Below are 19,248 nucleotides of genomic sequence, written 5' to 3'. Positions count from 1 at the left end.
TTTATAATAATTTTTAATTAGAAAAAAGATTTGAAAACTTGCAAATTTAGGAGAAAACGCGGATGCCAATTAAATTTGAATCCCCCCAAAAATTCTAATTTCGAAAATCTCGATCGAATTGTCGTTCTCGTCGTCCTTTGACGTCGTCGAACATCCTGCACAGATACCTTTATAAGGATCAACCTGGCCGCGTGGTCGTTCAGTCTTTTCAGAACTTTGATTGAGCGAACGAAGACAACAATGAGAAAGAGCGTATTGGTAAGTGGATCATAGATCAGATTCATTCCAAGGTTTAATTTTTTTTTTCTATCCTCTTTCTAATTTTTTCTTTAATATTTTGTACCCAATAATAATATTTCTTCATCAACAAAACGAAATTCTTGCTTTAAAATTAAGTTAATTAAAATTGTTGCAACTAAATTGTTTACTTATTATTTCGAAAAATAAAAAAGGTGTTATAATGGGTTGTAATGGTTGAGTCTGAGCAAATGTTAAACAGGCTATAATGTTATAATGTTAACCTTTCACTCAATTTATCCAGTTTAACTCTTACGATCTCTATTAAAGTTGTTTCATGTTATTTTTTATTTAGAAATTATTTCTGACTCATATTTAACTTTAAACATGTAGAGATATTTACATCAAAATATTTAAATCTAATTTTCTTTTTATTATTGTTGGTTAAGTGAGAGCATCTTTTTCGCGTAAAAGAAGAAACTGAATGAGAAATATCCTGATTATGAAATAACCTCAGTGTGACATTTTGAGATTTTGTAATTTTACATGTGTTATAAAATGGTTTTGATTAGCATTTTAACCCAATTATACGCATCTTATTGAGCTACTAATATTTTCGTAATACTTTCAGCTTATTTTATTTTCAATCTTTTGGGTGTCCAAAGCGGACGTCTCAGAAATTGTCGGTCGGTATTCCTCCGACAATTCCGGTCAATACTACCCAGATGATAGCGGTCGTTACATACCCGATGACAGCGGAAGATACATCCATGTTCCGAACCCATACATCCATGACGATCAACCCTACGTACATACGCCGGATGTTTTCGGACCCAACGGTCCCGGTGGACCTGGAGGACCTGGTGGGCTAAGAGGACCTGGAGGACCCGGAGGCCCAGGTGGTCCAGGAGGTCCAGGAGGCCCAGGAGGCCCAGGTGGACCACATGGTCCTTTCGGACCTAGCCCCATTGGTTCGGAAACAACGGTTGATATAACCCGCACATATCTTCCGGTAGATCCACGTCCCATTCCAGTTGCTTCTTCGAATGTTCCTACTGGAATCGCTCCTCCATTTAATAGAATACCAGGTGGTGGAAAACAAGTGGATGTGAAAACTTTGCCTAATTATAAAGGAAGTGGACCGTTTAAATGGTCGTAAGTAGTCTAGAAATTAATAACTAATTATGTTAACACATGAAATATATCTCAATTTGTGCTTGAAATATATTAAGTTATTGTGTTTGAAATCTATAACAATCATTTAAAAAACTTTAACAACGGTGTTTATGAAAAACAAGAAATTATTTGTGGCGAGTGTCATCTCGACTAATTTTACTTTAAAATGTTTCTTATTTTATCATAATAATTAAATTTTTTCGTGAGATACGATATTAAAAGTTTTTATTCTTAAAATGTAAAAAACTACAGCATCCAAGTTTACGAAAAACAAGAAATTATTATGGCACGCTAAACCTGTATTAAATTTGCTTTAAAAAGTTTCAAAATCTTTCTTGAATTTGCTTTAAAATGCTTTTTATTCCATCATTACACCTAAATTTATTCTTAAGATACGATGTTATAAATTTCTATTCTTAAAATCTATAAATACCAAATATGCAACATTGGGTTTAAGAATTCAAGACGAGGTTTATGAAAAATTGTTTGTGGTACATTATATCTTTATTAAATTTATTTGAAAATGTTTCTTATTACATCATCACATTTTTGAGATACTATTTTCCAAAATTCCATTATTAAAATTTATTACAAAAAAATATATTGCATTTTGAGTATTACATTCATAAAATGCAAGTAACAATTAACGAAACAAAAAACAAAACTATACATATATTCTTAGGAATAAGAAAATAAAATATAGGTATAATAACTATTACACATAATGGAACAGTTAAAGATTAATCTTTCTGCACTTTTGTGCAGCAAAGTCCTTTATTTGACATAACATTTCAAATCTTTGGTCAAATCACTATTTAATGCCATAATTGTTAAATAATTTAGTCTTTCATTTGACATGGTTGTTCTATATTTATTTCCTATATAAGACATTCTAGAAAATGATCACTCCGCATCGCACGTCGTGATTGACAACGTTAAACATTTTTTTAAAATTTTGTAAGAATTAGGAAAATATCGACCAGCTTCTTGTCAAAAATCGATTTGAATATATCACTACAAGACTTACACAAGTCGGGCTCATTGGTCTGCAAGTGCGACTTTAGTTGGGTTAATTCATTTAATAAATGTTCGTCAATATCATTGGAATTATGCGGTAATATTTCGCGCACTTTCCAGTTCAATTTTCGATATATTTTTGTCTTGCAAATCCATTAAAAAATTAAATCTTTTACTAAATACTTTATAGGCATTATCTCTTTCATTTTACTCTAAGATTAACTTGTCTAAAGATACAATTAGTGTCTCCCAATTAAATTTTTCAGCCCCAGCACGCAATAAGATCTTTTCCATCGATTTGTCAGAAAATTTTGAAGTAATCTTCCTCTTGTTTATATCACTCTAGTCTTTTTCTACATCTGTACCCAATTTTGTTCGTTGCTTCTTTATATTCTCTTAATCTTTCATCTGATTGCTCCCCTATGTGGCTAACGAATATTACTAATTAACTAATTAATTTCACACCTTCACATAAGTCTAGGTCTGGGTTTTTCGTTTCATTGCTATGGTAATCAACATTGTTAGATGAATATGTATGAGAATATTTCCTTGTATCTGATGAACATATCATATCATAAGGTTGTATAAGAGAAAACTGAGAAAATTTGCATTTTCTGAAAATACTAAATGAGTAAATTAGAACGGGCCCCTTGATGGGCCAGGGCACTGGGCTGCTGCCCATAAAGCCCATACCTAAATCCAGGGTTGATTGTATACCATTAGTTATCCATTTGTTCTTGAGATGGAACTTTTTAAATTTGTGTTATTATAATCTATAACAATCCAGCATAGAGAATCGAGTTTCAAAAATCATAACGACGATAATTATAGGAAACAAGAAATTATTTACGGCTATTTAAATCATTATTTATTTATTTATCTATAAGAATTCAATATCCAGATTTATAAAATCGTAGATCGTAAAATCGTTGATGTATTTCAATTCGGTTATGAGATCTAAACTAATCTTCTAAACACTCTTTCTTCAAATTTATAATAATCAAACATGTAAAGTTGTAATTAAGTAATAATAAGGACGTTTACAAAATACCTTTATACATACTTACGTTTATACAACTTTAATATTGTTATAAATGTTGGGGACTATGATTAGGGATAGTATTTAGTTAATTTATATCTATATATTCGTTGGATATTACGTTATCCGTCTTCTAATTGCTAATCTGCATTTGTTTCTATTTCTCCACATTTTCTTCTCCACCCCTCTCAACCTTATCACTCCATCAATACTTTCTCTCCAACTCCTCCTTAGTTTTTCTTCTTCCCCTGATGTCCAGAGCAGTACCTTCTTTGGTAGGTCTTCACCCATTTTTTGTACATACAGGTGGTTCAGTTTTTAATATTTTTACACGGAAACTATTATCTTTAAGGAAAAAACTAAAGAGACAAAAAAGTACCAATAATGAATAAGCTTTACAACCCATATTTTTTTATATTAATATTCCATGGCATTAAAAAGTTGTTATAAAAAAATCAAAGGGGCTGTGAATTTCATCTCCTTAGAGGGCGAAATTTCAAATTCTACGGTTTATTTATATCCGAAATAAACGATAAAATGTAAATTTTTCACGCAACTTTGACAGCTCATAGCTCGAAAACAAACGAGTTGCGACCTTACGTTTATACAAAAAACTTGTGTTATTTTAGCAATATGTATATGTCTATTTAAGTTGGGCAGTTTTCATGTCATGTTTTACTTTCATTATGTGTTTCTAATTCTTGCTAGTCTAGATTTTCCAACAGCTCTTTTCCAATATTCATTTCTGTGGATTTCAGTGTTGTTTGGTTATTTGTGTAAATATAAACAAATTGTAGCTGTAGTTTAACTATCTTGGTTTAATTCTCTTAATTCTGAATCCTCTTAAATTAATGTCTAAGTCAATTTAAATGAATAATTTTTTATTTGCAATTACGACCAAAAAAATATTATACCCTTAATAAAGGTTGGAAACCATATTGTTGAATTCTCAAGATTGAAGTAGAGAATACGAAATAGTGAGTGTTGATTATACTGCATTGAATTCACTCCAAGATTAGCACGCCTGTAGGTGTTTTTCTGCCTGATAACTGATGTTATCTTCACATACGATTCAGGGTCTCTCTCCATTATTTTGTCCTTCTGGTTTCATTTCAAATACTTTTCGTAGATATATTACATATTTCATACGGAAGAAGTGTCCATTGTTTACGTTATGTTTTGGTTGTAAAATGTAAATTGTGACTGTTTTGGGGTTGAGAAAATATGAGCTCTCTTGAGAATGAAACAAAGAGATAACTTACGATCAAATGTTATATTGTGAAATTAAATAACACTCGTATACAGTACACTAAATACTAATTTATTCAAGTTAAACATTACAACGAACGATACATAACGTTTCGACCTAGCTCTTACGAATAATACAAAAAAACAAGCAAATATATTCAAAATACAAACTTTAAATAGTGACAGACGTAGACTTGCATCTCTATTTCTGATCTTTTCTGATTTTCCCTACCACTTTCTGCTTATCTTAGATATTTTATGTTAAAAGATGCCGTTATTTTGTATCAATTAATGGTCGCCATTCTGATCCATACAGCTATATAGGACTGTTATATTGCATTCAGTCTTTGATTGACATTAAGTCTCTTTCTTAATAAATGTTATTTAATCATTTAATTATATTTCTGATTGCAAAGTATGGTGATGGATTTATCTGTTAAGACGGAAAAGTCGCTCGTTCATCTCCTAATTTACTTTTGATTTCGTTTCGTCACCATACAGTTCCCACAATTTGTAGTTTCTGTTTGCCGTATATATTCGTATGATTCCAACTTTTTTTATGGTACTTGGTATATAGTTATTATTCTGATACTTATGGCGTCTTGATTAGTTACTTTCATTTCCATTTTATTGTCCACTTCATTGGATTTTTCGTACTACTTCCATTATTTAAATCCTTATTGGAGTTCCAACAAATCTAAGTATATACTTCTATTTTATTCCTGCTACCATTACGTCATGTTAAGGTTTTCGTAATTTCTTTCACTCTATGTTCTATCTGAGGTTAGTGGTAAGGATCCTGTTACGTCGAGACAATTGGTGTCCGATTAAACTCCGCGATGCTGAGACATCAGAATGCCGTTCGTTATCTAGCATATGGAAGTGTCTAAATGTTAGAAACACCCTTTAATCCACAAAACCAAATTCGTTGCCAACTAAAGTGCTGTATCCTTCATGCATAAATAATTATTTAAATTGAGAGTCGACATACAGAAGTAACTTCTTAAGTAACTCCTTACACATGCCGAGAACTATTAGAAGTTAAAGCTGTGGATCTACAATTACACAATTAGTAATGACTGAAAATAAAATAATTTAGTGATCTGATAAGTATCGATCAGGAATCGAATGATGATCAACGAATTACAGTGCACTGTTAGCAGTTGAGGGAGATAAGTCGTTAATTGATATGATGTCTTGAATTTGGCAAGAGGTGGATCCCAGGAAATAATTTTTAAATATTAAAATCTAAATCTAGAAACTTTAACCCATAAACATTGTAAACAACTTCGGTATGGTTTAGTTCTATTTCATTTGGAGATACTTAAAACAAGCTGTTCAAATTTCAGATGGTACTGATGAATAATCTTCGACCTTGCATTGAAAAATGTATGAATTTTTCCTTTCTTCTATTGTGCAATTTGATGAAGATTAGCTCTTTTATGCCGAATTTTTTTGTACGTTAGAACCCAAAGACTTTTCTAATACTGAAATAAATTTTTATAAAATATCTTCAAAAATCGCTTGTAGCAAAATTTGTGAATTTCTTGATTTTGCAGTCTTTTTTTCAGCCTCTTTCTCAGTCCAGTCTCGAATGGGTTTAAAATCTCTTTCAAACTTTTTCTTCTTTTACCATCTTGGCTAGTGTCCTTCTTTTCAGTCTTCTTCTTCTCTGCCAAGTTTTTCTCATGTCTTTCCAGATTTTTTTCCAGTTTTTCTCCGCTCCTTTCAATATCGTTTTTCTCTTCCCTGCCTCAGTTCAACCTCTCTTTTCTATTACTAGTCTCCTTCTTTTATTAGTAATCTATTTCGAGAATTCATATTTTCTATTTTATCCCATTTTGTCTACATAGCTTTCAGTCTCCCTCTGCTATGATCAATCTTTCGTTTTCTTTCCAGGTTCTATTCGGTTTATTTCTTTTATTATTAGTATTCTTCTCTCCAGTCACATTCTGTTTTCAGTATTCTCTTTCCTGTCTTTGTTCACTCTTTTTGTATTACCATTCTTTTTCAAATCTTCCTGTTCTCTGTTTAAGATCGTACTTTTACAGTTTCTTCCAAATCTCTTTCTCTTTCTTTTTCTTTCCAGCCTCATTTTTTTTATATATTGCTAGTCTCTTTTCAGCTTTTCTTTTTTTTTTTCAAATCAGAACAACACAGAAACAAAAATTAGAAGTGAAAATGAAACCTTCTGGTGTAAACTATTAAAAAATTACCTTGTAACCTTCTGAAAATTCAGTGAGTAGTTAATCGCTGAATCTTATAGCCTGAGACAATTACCTAAGAATGTAATTTTTTGCTGAAATTAGTCCATATCCTGAACATATAGATGTCTGAGATGCCGACAGGAAATAGATCTGAAACTTGTAAAGTTTGTGCAAATCGATTGCTAGTAATCGTCAGATTTGTAATGGTGCTAGCTGCGATTGGAAATTTTAGAGATAAATGAATTTGATGGTCGGCAATATCCACAAGTGCATAAATCGAAATAATGATTGATGGTTTAGCCATCGGATATCTACATTTACATCTTACAAGGGAAGTGTCACAACTGTGTCTCACCGATTTCGATGCAATTTGGTACAGTCATAGAATGGGCCAAAATAAGGTTCGTACATTTTTTTATACGTGCGGTAAAAGCCCCTGGGGCGAGTTATAGGGGTTGAAAGTTTGGAGAAAAAGTACGTTTTCACTTATATTTTAAAAATGAAAAGTGCTATCAAAATTTGGTAAATTGTAACTGATATTCATTTTAAAAGAGCTTTCTTTTGATGTATCACACATATACCAGAGGGTTAAGAAGGGCGAACTACCCCTATTTTTTTGGAATTATTTAAAAACCACCCTATCGATTTTGGCGGCATTAAGTATACTTCCAGCACGTTCAAAAATATTAGTTAAGGGTTTTTTCCCATTCGCTCTAGATCATCCCCAGCGAAGTTACGGGGGTTAACATGTAACCACTTTTCGTAAGAATGATGTGATAAAATTGTCAGGTATTTTGAAAATACTTTAACAAAACCGTAAATTAGTCGCACAATAAAATGTTTAATGTAAAATAAGGCATAATACACCATTTAGGGGTGGTTGGGGTTAACCACCCCCTTAAAAATTAATTCTATCCCGGGCATTACTTGTTGATTACGGCGAAATTTGGTACTGTGTTTGTTTTATATTTGAAGTAAAAATTTTTGAAAATGGTTATAAGGGTTACAAATTAGGGGTAGTTTTTTGTTTATACCTCGAAGATGAAAACTGCCATCGTAACTGTGGTATTGTTTTTTAAAAATCTATCTATCGATGTTCCACGAGGTAAACTACCCTCATTTTCTTTAAATAATAAATATAAAACTACTAGATAAATAAGATATTTTATTTATTTATGAGTTAAAAAGCAACTGACAAAAAAAAATAGTTCAATATACCAAAGAAGTTTATTCTACATTACTAATTGACGTTTTTTATGTTCAATGTTAAATTTATTCTTTCATTAATTTAACACTTTTTTCCTATCTTCTATAAAATTCCTTTATTAATAAAGGAAAATTAATGAAAGAATAAATAGAAATTCTCTATCACATCATTAACATTGTTAAGTTTATTTTTATTCTACATAATGTTGCCAAAAATACACCTACCAAAAAAATTTTGGCACAATATTTGTTTTTTTAGTGCCGCTTGCTAAAGGTCATTTCTCAAAATAGTTTTTTCTAGTATAAAAGAACGTGTGCCCAGTGGGTAGATTTTAGTTTCAGAGCAACTGACAGAAGCAATGGTTACAATAAACCCAATAAACGTTTTAAATTTGCTAATGACAGTTTTTACTGTTATGAATATTCCCCAGACTCCTGTAAATGAAGCAGAAGTTAGTTTAAAAGAAAATATACAGCGTATTTTAATGGAAAGTATGGAAGACTACAATATGCAAATTGAAGACGAAACTGTATTAATTTTCGATTCATCCAATGGCATCAATGACGGTCAGCAAATTATTGAAGACCAGGATACAACTGACAGGTTTGTAGAAGATACTGATGCTCATTGTCCATTGAAGGATGACATCGACTACGAGTACAAATTAGAGGCGGTAAATTACTGGACAAGTGGGAAGAAAGGTTATTTGAAACTAGAAACCGTAAAAAACAAATACCGAAAAGTAACGTCAAAGACCCAATTGCACAGATGGTCTAAATATATTGAAGAAAGAGGGACATACAAAGAAAAATTAGCAGAAATTACCGAATTTGTAATTAATCAAGCGAGAGCCGCCGTAGATAATAAATTGCCACTACATGATATTGATATACGCAGATGGGCTATACAAGCTAGAAATGAAAAGAATTTATCTCCTCAACTGTTCAAAGCATCTCATAGCTGGGTGCAACGTTTTAAGAAAGCAAATCGGTTAGTAAGCCGAAAAATAACAAAATTTCTATCCCAAAAACAAATTGGAAATGTTGATCGAGTAAAAACTTTAGCAAAAGATTTCGTTAAAGAGGCAAAGCTACAAATCCAAATATATGGACCTGAAAACACCTACAATTCGGATCAGAGCGGTTTTAACTTGGAATTCCATTCGGGAAGAACATTAAGCGATTTAGGAGTTAAAACCGTAGAAAGTGTGGTCCAGTCGGTGTCATCTACAACGCACAGTTACACAATTCAACCCGTAATATCTGCTGATGGGAAACTTCTTTCTCCACTTTTTATTGTTTTAAAAGAACCCTCTGGCAGCTTTGGACCGAGGGTAGCAAATACAATGTTTAAAGCAGACAATATATACGTTTTGGCATCAAAATCTGGAAAGTTAACTTCAGAACACATGAAAAATTGGCTCCAAAATGTATATTTTCCAAATACTGGTTCTAAATCATTATTATTATTAGATTCTTGGAGTGGCCATTGTCCTGAAGTTATTAGTGAAATAACTCCATCAGGTACTAATTTTAAACATTTATCTATACCTGCAGGGACAACAGGTCAAATACAGCCCCTAGATGTATTTGGTTTCAGAATATGGAAAAATTTTATTAGAAGATTCTCTGATCAGATTATTCTTTACCAGTATGATGTCAATTTACATCAGAGGGATAACATATTAAAATTGCAATCGTTGACGCATAACCAGTTGGCTTCCCCTCGGTTTATAAATGTTTTTAAATACGCATGGTTTGCAAGTGGCTATATAGAGGAGAGACCAGACCATTTTGAAAATCCCGTGGAAGTTTGCTTTTCGAGTGAGAAGCCAACGTGTGATATCTGTGGGGATATAGCGGTCATAACATGTGCATGGTGTAAAAAATCCTTATGTTTAAAACATTTTTTCCACGACTTTCATTTTTGCCAACACTACGTAGAATAAAAATAAATTTAATATTGAAAATTAATATAATACATAAAAAACGTCAATTAGTAATGTAGAATAAACTTCTTTGGTATATTGAACTATTTTTTTTGTCAGTTGCTTTTTAACTCATAAATAAATAAAATATCTTATTTATCTAGTAGTTTTATATTTATTATTTAAAGAAAATGAGGGTAGTTTACCTCGTGGAACATCGATAGATAGATTTTTAAAAAACAATACCACAGTTACGATGGCAGTTTTCATCTTCGAGGTATAAACAAAAAACTACCCCTAATTTGTAACCCTTATAACCATTTTCAAAAATTTTTACTTCAAATATAAAACAAACACAGTACCAAATTTCGCCGTAATCGACAAATAACGCCCGGGATAGAATTAATTTTTAAGGGGGTGGATAACCCCAACAACCCCTATATGGTGTATTATGCCTTATTTTACACTAAACATTTTATTGTGCGACTAATTTACGGTTTTGTTTAAAGTATTTTCAAAATACCTGACAATTTTATCACATCATTCTTACGAAAAGTGCTTACATGTTAACCCCCGTAACTTCGCTGGGGTTGATCTAGGGCGAATGGGAAAAAACCCTTAACTAATATTTTTGAACGCACTAGAAGTATACTTAATGCCGCCAAAATCGATAGGGTGGTTTTTAAATAATTCCAAAAAAATAGGGGTAGTTCGCCCTTTTTAACCCTCTGCTATATGTGTGACACATCAAAAGAAAGCTCTTTTAAAATGAATATCAGTTACAATTTACCAAATTTTGATAGCACTTTTCGTTTTCAAAATATAAGTGAAAACGTACTTTTTCTCCAAACTTTCAACCCCTATAACTCGCCCCAGGGGCTTTTACCGCACGTATAAAAAAATGTGCGAACCTTATTTTGGCCCATTCTGTGACTGTACCAAATTGCATCGAAATCGGTGAGACACAGTTGTGACACTTCCCTTGTTAGTGATTTTAGATATCATATTACAACTTTTGTGTTACGTGATTTTATGGCACAAGAGATTTTATGTTAGAATAAACAAAATATTTGGTTTCAAAAAAATGGTTTCATCACAAACAAGATTCAGAAAAAAAAAATCGAAATCGATAGTTTGTAGATAAAAGAAGATATTTATTAAGATATAACTAAAAAATGTCTTAATCACACCAAATTTGCAAAAATCTTGCATTTATATACAATAAAATTCTTAAAATATTCTAAAATCTATATCTGGATCAATGCCGTTTTTTTATAAATTAAAATTCTGTGTTGTACATGGAATCTCCGTTATATGGCCTCCAAAATAATTATTCAGATTGACACCAAACCTTTTCGTTCATAGATGTCTCGTCCAATACGACTTATAATAGTAAAATAAATTTTAATATATCAAATATATGATATTAAACTTTGCGTTAACCTTTACATTTAATCTTTTAGGTGACTCTTTGTGTAACAACAGAACGTTCGTAACTTTTACCTGTAGAAATTCATCTTTCTCTTGAACTGACTAGATTGCCGTTGATAATATTTGTGTTTAATTTGTTGTCGTTTAATTGTGGTTGAATGGGTATTATTATGTACAGATTTATATATATCAGTAGCATTTTTTTAACCAATAACGATTATATCATCAAAAAGAGAAGAATTAATTTTCTCCCGTAAATTTGGATTTAAAATGCATAGGTAGTTTTAAGCAGATATCAGCACACTTTGTCTCTGCCGTGAACGTTTAGATTATTTACTTTAAAAACTGATATTAAGTTGTTGATTTATGCAAGATTGTATCCCTTTGAATTTTACGTTGGTCAGCAATTAATTGGGACTGAGCTTAAATATGAAGATAATCGGAAGAATACCGTAATAATTAAGAAAGAAGCATACTTATCAAAAAAAGTCATCATCCACTATTGCATCTTCACACAAATGTTGACATATTAAGAAAGACAGTGTTTGTATTTGGTAAAACCTTAACGAGCGAAGAACGAGTGATAACAGAATTATTTACAAAACATAAAAAGTGAAATAAAGGCGATGATTTCCGGTAACCAACTTTTCAACCTGACCATGAAAGTGAAAACAACAATAAATTATTAATCAACTCTAAAGTGTGTCCATAAAGAATGTTTAGTACTTAAATGTATGAGACAATGTTATTGAATACTTTACTGACATGACAACTGAAAAAGCTTCTTATATTATTACAAGAGAAATATCATTTGCTTAAGTAATAAATCAAAAATGAAGATGTTAAAAGTTTTCTTAGGTTAAGAGAAAAGTCATAACACCACTGAGCTGGTCGGTTTGTTTATTACCCAACCGGTAATAAACGAGCGGCTCCTAGTAAGGGCAGTAGTCTTGGTCCACGGTACCATAAATTTAACTGTCATTACATTTTTTTAAATTTTTGTCGTAAATAATGAAGAAATTTCCATTTTTTTGTGTTAATTTACTTTATTATGACTCCCACATCATATGGTATAAGAATCGTTAAAAAATAAAATCATAAATTTCGTTATTTTTAACATTTTTGCAAGTTATTCACAAACCGTTCAATAAAAAATTTATTTGGCGTGATCACCACCTGGCCAAGTAGGGTGGCTTAATAATTAATATCAAATTTCAAATTTCTATCTTCAAATTTAGACGTCAAAATAGCCTACCTTAAGTACATGGAGAAATCTATAAACAGATGTTTGTAGAATGAGTTGCATGCTCTGTAGAGATCATACCAGCAGGATACTAATGTCGAGGAAATAAAGAGTACCTATCTTGAAAAACTTAAACATGGAAAATACTAAACATAACCAGCAATGGCACCCAGACAAATGAAGGATGTGGTGAAGCCAGTGGTTTTGTGAACAAATATAGAGAAAACGAAAATAATGATCCAGACTAGGTTAGACAGAGTCGTGGGTGGTGACACGAAGGATGACTTGCGAGGGATGTTAGCCAGGGAGGGGAAACACGGTGAATAATACTGCTTCCTAAAATGCTTTCTACTCAGAAACCCATATAATCAAATCTACGGATACATGGGATAATGAAGTTCCGGATCTATGAAATAAGTTCAAAACCTATAGTAAGACATCTTTGAGAGGAAGATCCTGGGAAGTATTGTAGGCCCCTATATATGAGAATAATATATGGAGAACAATATATAACCAGGAATTGTACAGCTACTGAGAGTACATCAAGATCCAGAGATTGCAATGTGCCTGACTTTACAATCAAATTCGGCCAAGGTGATGGAGGGTAGAAAAGCAACTGTTTAAAAGAGAACGTAAGGAGCGAGTCGTAGAGGAAGGTTGAGAATAATAGCGGAGGACGAGACGGACAGGTCCAGAAACTGGAGGAGAGAGGCCATGAACCGAGAGGCTTGTAGGCAAGAATTGTGGGAATGACCGATATCGATCTTGGAGCTATTGAAGAAGAAGAATGGGTATCGCGCACCGAAAAGTTATGGAGAAAGTATTTACAAAACGGGCTATGGTGAAACTACTGTTGTTATTCCCCTTGATTTCCCAAGCTTACGTTACAATTTGTTATGGGACACTTTAAGCCATTTTTGATATATAGGTTTATCTAATGTCACCGAGTTCTTATAACAGTACTTATATAAATATAATCAACATAAGAGTATCTAATTCAAATAGGAATCATTCTAATGGGAACTGGTTAAGTGAGGCTATTGGGCTGCCTGCATTTTATTATAGTTCAGTTTTGGCACCTTCTTTCTCTAATTTATGTAAGTATCTTTTCTGATGCTTTGGTTCAATTCTGTAATTAAAATTCAATGTGATAACAAACATTTATGATTCACTTTCACCTTCCTTTCTTAGTTATGGCGATGTGATTTATAATTCTTGTGCTGATATAAAAACTGTTCTTTGGATTCAATATTAGGACAGAAATATGCATTCTCTGCATTGAGCTGTGCTTCCATGTACCATCCTACGGAGTGGATGGTACTTGCAGATTGGCTGTGACATGCGAAACATTAATATCCCTATTCCACCTGTTCAGTAATTTGTAATTTTAACATACGTCTGCTTGTATGTAGTTTCATGTGGGGGTGAATTCCTTCACAGCACTTAGGCCCCAACGGGCCCTTTGTACATCCCGGGATCAGAAAACCAGTCCATTCTTTTAATGAACAGTATGTTCTTTATGTCCGAAATTTGGGGCCATGGTACGCTAAAAATGGAATCCCTTAAATACGCGAAGATGGACTTATTGCAAGAAGTAATTCTAATATTAACTTACATCACATTACTTCTTTGATTTTATGTATTAGTTTTTCTTTTGTATAGGGTTATATACAATGTATTCTCTATTTTCTTATGATGCAAATTTACATTTTTTTTACAAATTTTGGAATATAGTGGAAGAAGCTCATCTATCTCTTTAAATTTGTTAGTTATTATGCTGTTAAATGCTTTCTCCCATACATCACCTAAAAAAACTTTCTTCTACTTCTTCCGGCACCACTCAGTGCCTTCTCATTTCGCAAACGCCTACATCTCCAACTCACATTTTTCTCAAATTTTAAATCTTCACTGGTTTAAAATCTGCAGCTCTCTTTGTTGTCTTCTCCTCGCTCAGTCGCCCCATGTGCACAACACTCTTCGTTCCTTGATTTTCCCCGAAAAGAGTAACTTTCCCCACGTCTAAAGCGGCAGACAGAATACAGCTAAACAGTGGGTTGCTATCCACATTACAAATGAATTACTGGAACCGCTTGAAAAAGTCTTTAAAAGATAGCTCTTCTAGAGTTGTGCAGGGATTTTGTCATGACTCATGGCACACTGACAGTAGAATAAATGATAATAAGATAAGCAGTGTTTTGTTTTTCCCTGGCCTTTAGCTTTTCAAGTTAAAATTGAATTTCTCGTGAACCTTTTTGGGATATAGTTGTTTCTATTTGTTCTAGTAATCTGTTGCAAACACTTTTGTCTTGCTTGTCTTTTTTTCTGATCGCCTCTCTATACTCTTCGCCATGCCAATCTTCATACTTTGATTTTTCATACTCACAGCGTAACTTGCTGTTTCAGTGATTGTCTTGTGCAGTGGCAGTCTTATGCATGACCATTTATCTATGTCATCCGAAGGTCGAATTTCTCCTACTTTACATTTCCAATCTCAAATCTCACTGCATTTCATCTTGTGTTATTTGGTCGATGGACTTTCATTACAAGAGCTGTTCGTTGTTACATTTTGAATCCCACATTAACGATCTGAGTTACAGTCCACTTCTCGGTATGCTCTGATGTTCTGGATGGAATTAGCTCATGTTTTGCAGGTTAACAAATGGTCTATTTAGTTTCTTTCGTTTACATCCGGTATCTGTGGCTTTCCTTTATATATATTTTCCGTGGGAAATTATCATATCTGTTGATAGATAATTTCGAAGTTCGCTTTTCCCGACCTAATTCTAGGGCCTAGCTACTGATACCAGTTCGGCACTAGTGCCTCCACTTACACCTTCACCAGCCAATTTCTTAGCCCTCTCATGCAGGGAACATCTCTTAATTTCTAAATCTCTTATTCATACAAAAAACTTAATTAACTGAATTACTGCAAACTATTATCCAATCATTCAAGTTTGACAAATATTAATATTCCAAATTTTAATTCTTTATGATAATTATGTTAATCGAACGTCTGTGGATAAACATAAACATGTGACTTTATACAACCAAGTTGTATCAACAATAAAAAACAAAAGGAGAACTTCTTACTTGCTTAATTTATTAAAATTTTTATCAGTACCGGTTTCGAATAATCATATACATCATCAGCTGAATCTAAATTAAGTAGGAAAACCACAATTAAAAAATTTATAAATTAAGCAAGTAAGAAGTTCTCCTTTTTGTATTTTATTTTATAACATTAACTTGCAACATGGATCACATAATTTGTATAAACAATGTTTCTACGAAACTATAATTTAGACTTCTGAGTAGAATGATAAACACAAAAGACGAATATTAGCGACTAACATTAAACTTAATTTTTTCTGTTATTATTAATTTATTCTTTCATTTCTTTATTTATTTTTAGGTTGAAATCGGGCGACCATCAAGTGGAAAATCCAAATTTTAATTATCAAATTGATTTGCCGCATTAAAAATTTTAATCTACAAAGATAAACTTGAATCTATCAGATTTTAAATGTACATATGTATGTATTAAGTTACGTTTGTATCATTTCTATGTAATGCTCCAAAAAAATGTAATAATAAAACAAAAAATATAATTTATTAATAACTAATTCTTCTCTATGTGTTTTTATTTTTTTACAACCTATCGTTTAAAATATTATTTACTTATTATTCTTACAAAGTAAAGTTGATATTTATACAAATAATTGAGATAATAAGAAAATTGGAGTGTTGATGACGACACACGAAATGGATCCCCACTAGTTTAAAACACGCAAAAAAATCTTCAAATTCATTATCTCTTTAGAATTGTAAATACTTTGACCTCGAAAATAAAATTCTTTCGGAATTCTTGAATTTTATTACATATATTTTTTGTTTTTCTTGTTATTAGCATATATAATTAAAGAATATTTGACTGACAACATTATTTTTTATAAAATCAATATTACAATAAAGGGAAAGATGCTTTGAACTAAATGTTATAACCGTGCTTTATCTTTTAGGTTTCCTTGGTCTTTAAAAGTCACACCTACTCTAATTTGCAAAACTAATAAATGCCAGATCATACTTTCAATTGCTCCTTATAAATTTTTAAATCTGTATAAATCTCGATGAAATATCTCTCAGTATATTTAAATAACCATCAGTTATATTTATTATTTTTTATGAAATAATTTAATAATAAATTTAGGACAAGGAAAATAAAAAGTTGTAGGCGGATTCTAGAATCTCAATATTTAAAACATGGAGATGAATCTCGTAAACAGGTTCTAAACATTTCTTGTTTTTTATATACGCGCTGATATTACTATATTTTTGTGTTATCTTCTTTAGGAATGTGAGAATTTTTTCGGTAACGTAAGAATTGGGTATTTTAATCCAACAGGATCTTGAAAAATAGAAACCGGTAGGTATAAAATGATTCCAAATGAAATTTTCGGCTAGTGTTTAAACGAATCTTCGACCAGTAACAACAAAATGAAGAAATTATTCGTAAGTACATATCTAATTATAAAATGTAAATTAATATACATTTTGATATCTTGAATTATTTATTTAGATTTTACTTTTAATAACAATTTCGACAACTTTTGGATTAAACAATCGACGTCTTCGTGATATATCTATTCGAAATTCGTATGATAGCGACAATTTAGCTTATTTGGCGCCATACGGAGAATCAAATCAAGTGTATAAATCAAGTGCTTATAATTATCCTAAACCTGAAGTGGAAGTTCAACCTCCGAAATTAAATCGACTTTATTTACCGGCTACAGATAGGCCTTTCCTGGATTATATTCCACCGACTCATCCACCAAGATTGCATTTTGAGCCAAATTTACAACCATTACCATCGGAAAATCGACCGAAATACGTCGGAACTGGAAATTATATTTTTGAAATGTAAGTTGATACAATTTTTTTTATCAAAGTTCAATTACAACGAATCAAGAAATTCATTTCATTTTCAGACAATCCGATGAAGATGAAAGATCGCATAGTGTCGACGTTGAAAATCCATTTTTTAGACATACGTTACGTTTTGTGGAGTAATTTAAAAACAATTATAAATTAAATAAGTGCAAATATTTTCTTGTAATAGTTTTATTTATAACCTCTTTAACTATTAAAAAAACTGCAGGTTTATGATTTTTCTTAGGATTAAGAAGTCACTTCAATCACTATCTTATTATCACTAGAAAGATAGTTTGCATAAAATTTAAAACGCATTTAAAGTTTCTACTTTTTTTATATATATAAATCATTATAATTGGAGAAATTGTGGTATTTATTATTTCATCTGTATATAAATACATAATAAAGATTGATTTATTCAAATCAATAAATAAAACTTGAGATTAAAGCTAATTAAATCTCATGAATCAATTTTACGCATCTTTTACGTACATCACAATATTATTATCTTTCTAGGGTTAAGAAATAAATGATTCGTATCTTTCTGATAAGTATTAGGTAAATATTTACCTCTATTTTTAATTACGTAAGATATTCTTAATAACTTTCAAAGAATGTATTTCTGCCATCGGAAAGTTATTGCGCAAAACAATTAATGAAGCAATCGCTCAAAAACATCACATAAATTGATTCAAATATGAAGTTTTTGTAAACTTTCATTGAAAATTTCCTTTGGTAGATATCATTTTTTTATACATATCGATGGTCTCAAATCAATACCTCGTAAGTTCGAAAATTGCTATTCTCAAATTTAAACGTTTTCCAATTCATTAGAATTATAGGCGTTATCTATTAAACGGTAGCAAGCTTTGAAAAATCCGTTACCGGGAAAATGGAGCGAAAACAATACCACCTAAAATATAATCGTTAAAAATCAATTCAATAGCTCGTAAATCAGCAGTTTAACACGGCGTATGTCCGTTCAAGTGATTTGCCGATTTTTTAAAGGAAGACAATAAACTATAATGACTTCAAGATCGAAAAGAATGCTTCTGGTGTGCCAAATTGATGAAAATAGACCAAATAAAATTGCCAAAGAAAATACCATTGGTCCTGACAATGACTCACATGAAAAAGAGAATCAAATTGCTGATTTCAATATAATGGATTTGCCGATGAATATTATCGATGACGTCAATTGTAAAATTTGTAATAAAATACATTCTTTCTCTACCAATACTTTATTCCAACTAAACGTAAAAATGAAATGTAACAAGACAAACATGTGTTCACACACAAAAACCAGTCTTACAAAAATAAACCAAAATAAACCGTATTCTACATCTCTCCCCCTAAAAAAATTAAACTAATCTAGTATATACATATACAAATATTCTCTCCGTCTAAAAAAAAAAATCTATTCATTTGCAAGTCGTTCAGGTGCTTTTATTTGTCTTTTTGGTCTATTATTAACACTTGCAACTTGTTCAGGAGAATCAAAAATTTCAATTATTTCAGTGTTTTCTTTTGTGTCTGTGATAGGTAAAGGCGCCAGTGAACTCTCAACACTTCTACATTCTTCTA

The 19,248-nt window shown here is 31.6% G+C and overlaps 2 protein-coding genes across 2 annotated transcripts; both read left to right on the top strand.

Moving 5' to 3' along the window:
* On the top strand, positions 1–16,355 carry LOC111414147 (collagen alpha-2(I) chain-like). The gene is made up of 3 exons (XM_023045341.2): positions 1–258; positions 869–1,392; positions 16,145–16,355. Exons 1-3 carry the CDS (start codon positions 241–243, stop codon positions 16,209–16,211), a joined length of 609 nt encoding a protein of 202 aa, XP_022901109.2. The 5' UTR covers positions 1–240; the 3' UTR covers positions 16,212–16,355.
* An 805-nt stretch (positions 16,356–17,160) lies between these two features.
* LOC111414141 (uncharacterized) lies at positions 17,161–17,852 on the top strand. Its single transcript, XM_023045334.2, has 3 exons — positions 17,161–17,241; positions 17,309–17,652; positions 17,721–17,852. Exons 1-3 carry the CDS (start codon positions 17,227–17,229, stop codon positions 17,800–17,802), a joined length of 441 nt encoding a protein of 146 aa, XP_022901102.2. The 5' UTR covers positions 17,161–17,226; the 3' UTR covers positions 17,803–17,852.
* The last annotated feature ends 1,396 nt before the right edge of the window (positions 17,853–19,248 follow it).

Source organism: Onthophagus taurus, chromosome 6 (assembly GCF_036711975.1).
Source record: "Onthophagus taurus isolate NC chromosome 6, IU_Otau_3.0, whole genome shotgun sequence".
Lineage (NCBI taxonomy): Eukaryota > Metazoa > Arthropoda > Insecta > Coleoptera > Scarabaeidae > Onthophagus > Onthophagus taurus.
This window is presented reverse-complemented; position numbering and strand designations above follow the sequence as displayed.